General features: G+C 41.2%; 1 protein-coding gene across 1 annotated transcript in view; it reads right to left on the reverse strand.

The window, feature by feature from the left end:
- The window catches only part of LOC135224859 (uncharacterized), a 201,307-nt gene that overhangs the window by 140,670 nt on the left and 48,137 nt on the right, over positions 1–12,500 (reverse strand). Inside the window, 3 exon segments of the mRNA XM_064264184.1 lie at positions 1,333–1,468; positions 2,173–2,353; positions 6,726–6,907. Coding sequence (XP_064120254.1) covers positions 1,333–1,468; positions 2,173–2,353; positions 6,726–6,907 — 499 coding nt within the window.

The following is a 12,500-nucleotide window of genomic DNA, read 5'->3' on the forward strand; positions in this document are numbered from 1 at the left end:
ATATATTCCAATATTTATATATGATCATGAAATTTTTTTTCATTTCTGACGGTTGCATACTAAACTTCAGGCAATGACAAAAAAAAGGAGCCAAAATGAACTCTAAATCTTGAAAATTAAGCACGCTGTGATTTTTACTTTTTTTTCCGCTTTGGCGCTCACTCGCGAACACCAGGAGACACTTTCGGAAATACTGGCTCGACGTTTAAGGGTTAATTGCAGAGGGCAGAGTTTTTAGATATACTCGCATATCTATTCTTTCATGGTCTCTGACCCCTTTTCTAAACTTTAACTCCTAGGAAGGGTGGTCAGATGGGCTGAACCCCCAGTCAGCTCAGGATACTTGTTCATCCCTCCAAATATAAGCCAATCCTATTGTTAAGACTGAAGGTTTGTTCCGCGTATGAAAAAATGACACATTTTCTAATCAATTTGTATTTCTCATAGCTAACAAACCTGAGGTCTTAACATTAATTGCCCACCTCTAGCCACCTCTGTCATATCCTAGGATGGAAGAAAGATTAAGTGCATCACAGGATGCAAACGTCGGTGACCAGTCTTTACCTCTTATACTCATTGTTGCCAGGTGCCACAAGTTCCTTGCATTACAATTTTTTATTGTTTTTAAATAGTTTCCAGCTGGCACTAGCAGATTATCCTATTGTTAAGACCGAAGGTTTGTTCTGCACGTGAACAAGTAGTTTTATTGAACAACCTATAAATCTGTCCCCATTATTCTGCCCCAATTATGTAAATATCAATAGCCCCTACAACACTCTAATTATAAACCTTATCAGTCCACTTTAAAAAACCAAGTGATTTTGTCATAATGCTCAAATCCCAGTAGTAAATGTGATGCTATTTCCCTAATATATACTACCACACCTAAAGACCTGTCTAAAGAAGACTAAATTTTGAAAGAATGATACAGGTTAATGAAATGGTCCATTTCACTTGTAAACCACCCAGATTTGACCAACTGAATAGACCTCCTCCTGGTAAAATCTATCAATCTGATAAAATGAGTAGACATAGGCAGGCAAAGATAACTTGGGAAGTTCCCCGTCTGGTAGTACTTGGCCTTGTTTGACTTAAAAACTAAAGGAAAAAAAACGAGGCAGAAGATATAGTGCTACTAGTTGTGGATTTCAAAAATGCACTCATGGGTTTTTAAGTCTAGCCAAAATCAACTTTGCCACCACAAGCAACTGTTCTCTAACAGATGGCCATAAGATCTAACTGAAAGGCTGATTTAACATTTGATGAGTTATGTAATAAATAATTAATGATTCATTTACTAGATTCTATTCAAAGACTATCACTATGACATACCACTGTGTGGGTTGTAGAATGTCTCTTGAGACTACCACTTGTTGCAAAATGGTTGTTGCACTTTGTACAACGATAACCCTTTTGTCCACTGTGTGTTTTTAGGTGAGTCTTGAGGACACTGTGAGACATGAAATGTCTGAAAAGAAAAATCATACAATCAATAGAGAAAACCAATCTAACAACTTAAACACCTGAATAGTGATCACTTAGAACCAAATAAAGCCTTAACAACAAATACTAGTACGTATTTGCAAAAGGATGATATATGGACTCTAAAGAGATGGTACAACCCAGGATAATCATGAATATACTAATAACTAACATGATGTTTTTATATAATTCTTTCTAACTAATTCACATTGAATATTGAGCATGCAGTAATTTTAATACATATATTAAATAAGCATTATACCTTTCTTGTTTGTGGTCAGTTTAAACTAATTAATACTAATTATTACATGAGGGCCACTGTTTTGATTCAGATTAGTCTTATCATTCAACTAAAGATATTTTCTTTTACCTGTATTGTTTCTACTCATTTCTGATATGTACTTTTACAACTTAAACACCAATTATGTTGGATGTTATATGGACTTTTATTTGATATAAAAACAAGATAACTGACATGCAACACAATAAATACCAGTAAATTTTTAATGTTATCATGTGATTAAATGCTTTAATTCTCAAAGCCCTGAGCCATTTCTTAGCATATTTTGCATTTCATAATAGTCATAAAAAATAAACTACCAGTTAGAAAATATCATAAATGACATTTGTAAAACCAGGATTCTCCACATGAAATCGTGACAAATGAAAGAAATTGAAATTTTCACTTACTTGTTACATCTCTCACATTTATATGGTCTTTCTCCAGTATGTGTCCTTTCATGCTGTTTAAGATGTGAGGACTTCTTAAAAGCAGCTGGACAAAAACGACATTTGTGGGGCCTCCCAGCAGGAATTTCACCCATTTCATTTGGATATATTTGACTGTGTCGCGATATCTGCTTCACTGGACCTGAGATATTGTACAAGATATATGCTATATATATATTGTGTTTGGACATATTACTCTAATGCACCACTGTCAATTTTCTTTGTTATTAACAAGTAAAACTGAAGCCATTCCAGTCAAAAACAAAGCAAAAGGAATAAGTGTACATAGATATCACATACACAATACAATAAACCCTTCAAAATTAAAAAAATTTCTATTTCGCAAATAAGAACCTATCACATTTATATGAAAAACTTTCTAATTATAAGTAATAAGACTTTAAGAGTACAGCAGTAATTTAAAGGTGAGAGATCCAAAACAAAATAACCTCAATAGCACCCTAAGCCAAATTAAGATACCATAAGTGCCATAACTCACTAGCATTATAAAGAGGTGAAAAAATTGGTTTGGGGAGTTGTAGCCACTGGGAGGGTTCACTATAAGGAGGTCCCTATATAAGGAGGGGAGAAAATCAGTTTACTATCAGCGTAAAGCTGTAAAATCCATTTCTTTCCTTAGGCTTACATAAGTCTCTCTCTCTCTCTCTCTCTCTCTCTCTCTCTCTCTCTCTCTCTCTCTCTCTCTCTCAACTTGGCATTTGTTCCTACAGCGATACAAACACTACACCTTTCATATATGGAGACTCACTGCTTAGGAGGGGGGTAAAACCTGCAGGTAGGGCTGAGCACTTTTGCAGAGTACCAACATACAGAAAAAGGGCACCAGTGTCCCCTCCTGTAACTGTCCCAGAGGGCAGGGTGGTGCTGCTCCACTGGCATTGCCCTGCGAGCAGGATGGCGCTGCTTCACTGGCACTGCCCCAGAGAGTGGGGCAGTGCCCTCTATCCCTGCTCCACATCTAAGGCCAGAATCACTTGAGACTAATTCTGAAAAAATCATTTTCCCCCATACAGAAGCAAAAAACTGTCAATTGGCAGCATTTGTTATGGATAACGTAATCAACAGAATCAGAAAAAAGGCTCTGCATTACTTGTACTCATTTGGGGTCAGTTTGTACTTTGACAAGAATGTTCAAAGATATGGCTTGTAAGAGAGAATACGCTGATTCACATACGCACTACCTCATCCCTCAGGAGTCACATACTATTAGTGCCTTAGCACTCAATCACTAGGCACTAGGAAGGTTCACAAAAAAAGAAGTCTGTCCACTGGCTGAGACACTGGAATACTCTCAAAAATGCAAAGTATGATGACCACTTTCCTTTGTGAGAAACTGATGAATTCAGACATTCAAACACCAAAAATGTGGGCTAGTTGTAAACAATGGTTTTGTTGTGGAACTGATATGGATAAATTTAAAAATTAAAAGAAAAGGAAAATTACATATACTACGTGCAAGAATTAATCAAATGAAGAGGCACATTGTGACTACATGCACTTCTCAAGAAAAGCTGTAAAACTGAAGTTTAACATTGTTTTATTACCCCTTGACAATGGATAATTCTGGATTGCAACATTGCTGCATACATAACAAATGACACAACACAGAAACCCTTACCCGAAAGACATCAAACTCCATAAGTTAGTACATGTATATATATACAGGCAGTCCCCGGGTTATGACGGGTTCAGCTTACGACATTCCGAGGTTAAGGCGCTTTTCAATGATATTCATCAAAAATTATTTCCAGGGTTACAACATATGTTCCAGTTACGGCCCCTACAATGCTCATCTGGCAGAAGAAATATGACACCAAAAATACAAAATAATCAATATTTCAAGGTTTTTTTGATAAAAAATGTTATAAGAATGCAGTTTACATAGTTTTTAATGCACCCAAAGCATTAAAAGTAAGGTTTTCTTAGGATATTTGACGATGTTCCGGCTTACTACAATTTTCGGCTTACGACGCGTTTCAAGAACGGAACCCCCGTTGTAACCCGGGGACTGCCTGTATATATATATATATATATATATATATATATATATATATATATATATATATATATATATATATATATATATATATATATATATATTATATATATATATATACCATGTTCCTCATTGGACAAGTGGTTAACATGCTCACCTACCGATTCAGTAGTCCGAAGTTTGATTCCCCGCTCTGCCAATGTTAGAAATTAATTTCTCGATATAATGTGGTTTGGATCCCACAATAAGCTGCAGGTCCCATTGCTAGGTAACCAACTGGCTCCTAGCCACATAAAATTTTCTAATCCTTCGGGCCAGCCCTAGGAGATGTGTTATCCAGCTCAGTGGTCTGGTTAAACTAAGATATACTTAACTTAGTACATAAAAAAGTATCTTAATCGGTGAAACTGATGACCCAACCATGAATTCCTTCAACCATATTTCTACGCAATCTCTTACTAGCTGGAGTAGGAGATGCCACATCAAGAAATGCACACACAAGTACTCTCTAAAGAAAAGAAAAACAGACACAAATCAGCTGGCTTGGAAGGAGAGCAAAGCAATGGCTTCTTATTCTCCGAGGTGGTCAAGAAAAGACTGGAGCCATTACGAGGTAGTGAGCGGTCTCTGACCAGCTATCCCCTTGTACGTGCAGGAGTTGCCAGAACTCACTCTCACATTCCTTGCTTACAATCTTTGATTGTTTTTAACCGGTTACCAGCTGGTGTTTGGAAAATATCCTATTGTTAAGACCGAAGGTTTGTTAGCTAAGAATACAAAATTTATTTAAAAATTTGTCATTTTTGCTTCTTATACAGTAGTACCTCGAGATACGAAATTAATCCGTTCCGAGGCGCCCTTCGTATCATGAGTTTTTCGTATCTTGGACCACATTTTACATGTAAAATGGCTAATCAGTTCCAAGCCCTCCAAAATCACCCCAGTAAATTTCATAATAAAGCTAAATTGACCTATAAACAATGAAATACTACAACAATTTGGACCATTCAATACCTAAATTAATAATAAAATGCAAAATAACCTGTAAATAAAGTGCATTAGTGTACATGATATACAAGAAATACTGTGCGTACAATGTGGAAGCTTACCTTTCGAGTGAGGCTATCTCCGAAAGTGGCGACAGAGGAGGAGGACAGACGGCAGATACGTACACTTAACTTTACGAAACACATAAAAAAATGTCAGAAAAACAAACTAAACTTTACAAAACACATTAACAAAACTGTAACACTTAACTTTACAAAAAACTTAAAATAAAATTTATTTAGTCTTTTTTTGATTTTTACATTTCTTTTTACTTTTTTATACTTTACGTAATTTCAATTTCTTCACCACCGAATGGATGCGAGTCCGTTTACGGAATTTTTCAACCCACCCATGAGAAGCCTTGAACTCTGGGGTTGCCACTGATGTCCCCTCTCCGCCGTCATCTTCGGCTTGGGCAATCAAATCGCCGAAAATAGCGCTGGCCTTCTGGCAGATTGCCGTCTCGGTTATCGTATCGCCATCGATTTCTTTGTCCTCAATCCATACAAGAAGCAGCCTTTCCATTTCACTATGCACATGGCTCCTCTTGTTGGACAAAATAGTCACGCCCTTGGAAGGTGTAGCTGCTTTGATGGCTTCCTTCTGCTTAAGGATGGTGCCTATCGTCGACGGATTTCCGCCGTATTCCTTAGCGATCACACTCACCCGCAAGCCAGCTTCATACTTTTTTATTATCTCCATTTTTGTCTCCATAGAAAGCATTCTCTTCTTTCTGTGAACTTCAGCAAACTTTCTTGGGACCATGACTTATACTGTACGTAATTAAGTTATGTAGTACTTATACTAATTAGGTTCTCACACAACACGATAAAGTAGCACAACGAAATCACTAACGAAATTTACGTTACTAAACGAAATCGTTTGGAGACCGACGAATGCCGCGTGCGTATGATAAAGATGTTGGTACAAAGAGGCCGAGATAGGTACGCCACCACGTACATATAAGATGTATGATGGGAGGGATGCTGTCCAATAGGAGAGAAGGATCTCATGGTGGTGACTAGCATCAGGAACTAATGGGAGAGCAGGAGGATGGTGGTGAGTCTACTAGTACTAAGATGGCGGCACACGGCGCGAGTTTCAAAATTGTTATCCGGGTGAATCTCGGACTTTCAGAAACCTTTCGTATCTTGAAAATTTTTCGTATGTAGAGCCGTTAAATTTTTCGCATTGGCTTTCGTATCTCGAGTTTTTCGTAAGTTGAGCCTTTCATATCTCGAGGTACCACTGTAACTGGTATTTCAACTCTGAGTCTACAGCCATCCAATACAGGAGGAAGGAATGGTATCAATATAACAGATTAGTAACTTTGCTTGTACACCAAACTTTGATATTCATTTTGCTATTGCAAACAAAATTGCAAACCTACAAACATAACTTACAAGTAGATATAACATTCAGTACATTCAATGAGTATGTTGTGACTCACCTTGATTTGTAATTAAAATTGGTTCTTGCAATGGAATGTCAGGTAAAGGTATTGATCTTCTGAGCTGAGCCTGGCGATGAGGAGAATTCATGTGAGTGAGCATATGCGCCTTCCGGTGGGATGCTGTACGGAAGGTTTTTGGGCACTGAGGACAGGCGTAAGGTTTCTGACCAGTATGCACCCTACATAAGGAAGTAAAAAACTTCTAATTAATAAAACATATGATGAACTGCATATACAATGCAAATGCTATTATATTTACTCTACTTTTTAAGGAATGACTGCAAAGATTTAAATAGAAAATCCTATAAGATATTTGAACTTTATCATCATTAAACTTTTACAGCAAATTTCACTTTTACCCAGTTAAACAAGTTATCTCCAATGCCTTCTGTCTTCTGCACTTTATGCTTTAATTTCCATCTAGTCTTCAGTCTCTCTATGATTTTAAATGCCTTCCATATGGTCTTTTCTGGGCTCAGTTCGTGTCTGCCTGTGAAATAATCCTTAAGTTCATTATTTCTAGGTAAATAACCTAATAAATACCAGAGAAAAAATAAAATCAAGAAGATGTCAGTATAACTGACTCGCTCACTCTATAAAAGAAGTGTCGGTATGGTAACAGGGGCGAGTGAGACCACTACCACGAACCACTTGCCATTTAGAACTTCCCACATCAAAATCCCCCACCTGAGAGAGCTGATCCCAAAGGGTGATGCGCCCACTACTACTACTAACACCGACGCCAAGCGGAGTGCAGCGCCTCTAGTGGCCATCCTTTTATCTTAGCTCTTCGCAAACACACGCGTTTTTTCTCACTTGTGTTGTGATCGCTTTTTTTGGGATTTTCTCCAAGATGGAACGCGCTGCTATCGCCACGGCTAAGTTAAGTGCCCGAAAGGTTAAGTTTTTGTATTTTTGTCTTCCAGGGCCAGTATTTTCCGTTTTTTAGGTTATATACGGTCACCCGGTTGACTCGTGGCGGCCATGAGCCCGCCTCGTGTTGTTAAGATTTCCCAGTCTTCCATACTGGGACGTCTTTCTTCCTTTCATGGGCTCTTATTTTGCGTTCATCTTCTCAATTACATCGTATTTTAGAATTTAGGAATTCACAGCCCATACCTTTGTTACACCCAGTTATCTCTTTGGTTTTGGTATTTAGGGCTATACTGTGCTTCCCCTAGTCCAGCATCCCAGCTTTTGCTCTTCATCGGCTACGGCTGGCTCCGAGTAGTCGACTGGTCTTCGGATCGGTTCGCCTTCTCCTGGAGTCCTGTCTCTCTCACTCGTGTGTTCCTTCCATTCTTTTACGATGTATTTATTTATTTAGTATTACATTATTCAAGTGTTATTTTATTGTGTTAGGCTAGCTTTAGGCGCCCAGTACCTAGGATTCTTCCTTGTGTTCATCCACTATTGGTACAGTTGGGTTCACGTGGTCTCTGCCTAGTGGTTGTGTTGCTACCGCACCTTGGTCCACCCTCGATCACGTGTCCCTCTGGGCGCCTTACCCCACTCCCTTCCCTCCCTTCCGCGGGGTAAGGGGGGTGTCTGGCCGGGCTCTCCTCGGTTGTCATGACAAACATTGTAGCCTCCCTCCCTCTCTCTCTGAGGGGGGCTCTAGGAAGTCCTGGTCAGCTGGGAGTCTGTGTGACCAGTTATTGTCTCGGGTACTGGGGTATCCAATGTGTAAGGGGGTTGGGGTTGGCCACCCCTCCCCCCGGTCACCTCGGCCCTTTCCGGTGTTCTCGTTCGCTCTCCCCACACCCCGTTTCTCCCACGACGGACGGAGCCGCTGCTCACTAGCCGGGGGCCCCTTCGGTTGTCGGAATGTTACTGGCTCCGCCAGCCGCCGGGGTAGGGGTCTACTAGTGGTCTCAAAAGCTTGCCTACTACTACCTTCTTTCTGCTATCGGAGGGGAGCTTGCTTACTTACCCGGGCACTCCTCTAGTAGTCGGAAGGAAGGCATGTCTTACTCTCTGTTGTAGTATACATGCCCCCTTTTTATATATTATTATTGTTGTTACCTTATCATTAACTGCCTCCGCCGTTCTCCGTCGTGGTTTTTTCCTTCTCTGAGCTTTCTCACCACTCCTGGTTGCTCTCCTTCTCCGTCCCCGGTGTACGCCGGAGACCTCAACCAGACCGCCCTACAAACCACGCGTATTACGGTAGAGGACTAGTTTTAATTTAACTTGCATACTCCGGCATGCAACGGAGTTCATGTTAGGCTGTAAGTGTGTATTCTCGATACTCATGTATCCTTCCACTTACAGGCTACCAATTGCCAGGAACCAGGCTGCAATGCAGTCCTCCATGACCCCTGTGGCCACGAGGAGTGTAGAGCCACGCCCCGTGCGCTACTACCCACGGCGAACTGATCGTCTGGCACCGCGAGGCATATACTATATGCTATGACCTCATGAGTCAGCTTTTGGATGGGGTAAGTAGGTTGCTGGATAATTTTTCTTACCATCAAATATCTCTAATGTCTTAGTTCTAAGTCTTAATTGTAAGCTATAACTCCGCCGTTAGAGGCTTCATCGGTCCTCTCTTTCAGGCTGCCGCCGTCAAGGAAGTCGCCCTAGCAACCCTGAAGGCTTGGGTAGGCGGCTTTGGCAAGAACGCCGCCAAGGGACAGCCACACATCCTCGATAAGAAGTTGGCTGTCCAGATCTTCCCAGGAGGGAAAGCGACAGGGTATGTGGACCCCGCCACGGCAGCCCCAGCCATAGCCTCTATTCAGCGTGAGGTACAGCAGGCCTTTGGGAGTGTATCGACTCAGGAAACAGTGCCGGACGTCGCCACCTTGGACATCAATATAGAGCCAATGGCGGTAGGTGTTGAGGATTTGTTGGTCGAGGTAGGTACTTCGGGCGCCCAAGGGTTTCCTTTGGGCGCACCTGGATCTTCTTCTCCTGTTCCTTCCTCTTCTTCCTTCCAAGGCTTCACGGGATCTGAAATCCCTACTCCTTCGCCTGCTGCTTCTGTGCCCCCGAAAGTGAAGGGACATAGAGAGCAAAAGACCCTCCAGAAGACGACACCCAAAAAGTCGTCGTCTTCTTCCTCACATAAGTCTTCGGCATCCTACTCCGGAGCAGTGAAGGCGAAGTCCGACTCTTCACATTCAAGAGGGTCAAGAAGCAAGGCTTCTAAGGAGAAGGTCCGAGCTCCGACCGAGCCAGTACCGTCTCCGGTACACCGATCCGCTCCGGGGGGGGGGGGTAGCCTACCGGATCCGCTCCGGTGACTCCTGCCGGGATCGCGGCACCTAGTGCCTTCGATCCCGCCACCTTTCTTCGGCAGGAGTCTTACAAACAAGGTAGGAGAGATGGTTGGATCGCTTGGGACGAGATTTGAGCAAATGTTTGCTCAACTCTCCAGCAGCATCAACCAGTCTGGCCAATCGATTCAGGATCTCTCTAATCGTGTTCTGGAACACGATAATCGCTTTGCTGGCCTGAACCAGGCTCCTCAGGCTAACTTCCTGGTAGGGGGTACTGGTCTGGTCCAGTTACCACCTTATGAATCTCTTCCGGCCTTTTCTATGAACAATCCTTGGAGGGTAGCAGCCTATGCTCCCTTCAAGGATGGTATGATCTCGATTCCGGAGTGTGGAACAAGAAGGATTGAGGACTTCGAGTTCTACCCCGCCGGATTGACTCAGCCTTTCATAGGATATGCCAGGCTAACACAAACAGCGCTCAATAGGGAAGACAAGATCCCTAGAGAGACTGTTTTGTACACCAGGGATCACGCCCAAAGAGAGTGGGTTCACTGTCTGGAGGATTGGGATTGTTCAAATACCAAACTCCAGGCCTTCAAGAGTCCCTTTCACCATCTTTGCCCAGCACAGGAGGAGGCTTCACTCCCCTTTACGACAAAGATGGTGGAGACGACTCTTTCATGCTGTGCTGAAGGATGAACCCATTCCACAGCTAAGAAGAAAGCAGAGCCAACATCTCCTCTCTTCCCTGCGTTTGGGGAACTATGGGAGAACCTGCCGGCCACTTTTACAGTGGGAAAGCTAAAACCGGACTGTGCCATGGATCAGTTCGGTGAAAAGCTTCCTAGACTGCCTGATAGTCTTATTCAGGCAGAATTTGATGCACGGACTAGGCTAGGGAGATCACTTAACTCCCTAGTCATTACGGAGATGGCTGCTCTCTCATACGCGACGGAGCCTTTGTTCAAGATCCTCGCTAAGTCTCAACTTCAGTCGGTCCAGGCAGACGCTTTCGACTTCTTCACGGCTAGGAGAAACTGTCGTAAGCATGTGTTGCAAGAAGCCATCATTCGACACGAACCGAATAGGCTTCTTGCTTCCAACATGTGGGGTGTGGACCTGTTCCCAGAATCTTCTGTGAATGAGGTGCACCACGAGGCTTCAAGGCTTAACCAAAGCCTTAGAGCTAGGTGGGGTAGAACACAATGGCTTTTGTATATTTTGTAAATATTAAATTAGTTTTAGTGAATCTCCTTAAATACTTATTTTAGTTACCATTGTACTAAACTGTGCTTTTCATTGATTATTTTAAGCTAGTTTTAAGTACCTTTATATTATAAATCTTGTAACTTGACTTTTGATTCACTTATATTATAGTCTAATTTTATTTTATTGTTTCATTTAGACCCTCCATTGTCATCTTGGCTGTTTCTCTGGTACTATTTCACAGGCCGACACGAACTGAGCCCAGAAAAAGGATTTTGACGAAGGAAAAATCTATTTCTGGGTGATTGGTTCGTGTCGCCCTGTGAAACCCACCTTTTTTTTTTTCTCTTTTTTTTTTTTTTTTTCTTCCTTTTTTTTTTTTTCCCTTACCCCCCTGCAGGCCAAGATGGACATCTTTATAAAAAGTGGCCACTAGAGGCGCTGCACTCCGCTTGGCGCCGGTATTAGTAGTAGTAGCAGGCGCATCACCCTTTGGGATCAGCTCTCTCAGGTGGGGGATTTTGATGTCTAAATGGCAAGTGGTTTGTGGTAGTGGTCTCACTCGCCCCTGTTACCATTCCGACACTTCTTTTATAGAGTGAGCGAGTCAGTTATACTGACATCTTGATCTTATTTTTTCTCTGGTATTTATTAGGTTATTTACCTAGAAATAATGAACTTAAGGATTATTTCACAGGGCGAACGACAAACAACACCCCAGAAATAGATTTTTCCTTCATCAAAATCCTTTTTTCATGCTACTTCCATATCTATTATTTTTCAGAAAAACTTTTCCTCTCCCCTTTCCATCTCATGTTCCAACATCCCAGTCTTTGAATTCTCCATTTACTCTTCAAACTTTACATACCATACATTCCAGCAACTTTCTTTATGTAATATGACTTTCCCATGTTTCTAAAATTGAGTGATCAAAAAATGCTTTATCATAATCAATTATACAAAAGATATTTAATCACTAAGACTAATCATAAGCTACATCTCTCAATGCAGAGTAGGAATGTTGAATCTCTAATGAAAATTTAAATGTTGTGAATAATGACGTCCTTGAAAAGACATAATACTGAAACAAAAAGTGTTCTGATACAGAAGACTTAAGTCTTTAATCCATGAGAAATCTACGTTGATTTTTCAATGGATCCTCAAGTACAATAACACCCCCTGCTGGACTATTTCAAGTTTTGTTTTTTTTTCAATATTACAGTGGTTTTTGTCAAAAACACAATGAAGTCCCTATATCCTTGCCTAATTTAGAATTCATCATCTGGCTCCAAGGTGTGGATATTCCAACCATATAATTTATACCATTGCCCAATTTGTTCAA

This window comes from Macrobrachium nipponense, chromosome 12, assembly GCF_015104395.2.
Source record: "Macrobrachium nipponense isolate FS-2020 chromosome 12, ASM1510439v2, whole genome shotgun sequence".
Classification (NCBI taxonomy): Eukaryota; Metazoa; Arthropoda; class Malacostraca; order Decapoda; family Palaemonidae; genus Macrobrachium; species Macrobrachium nipponense.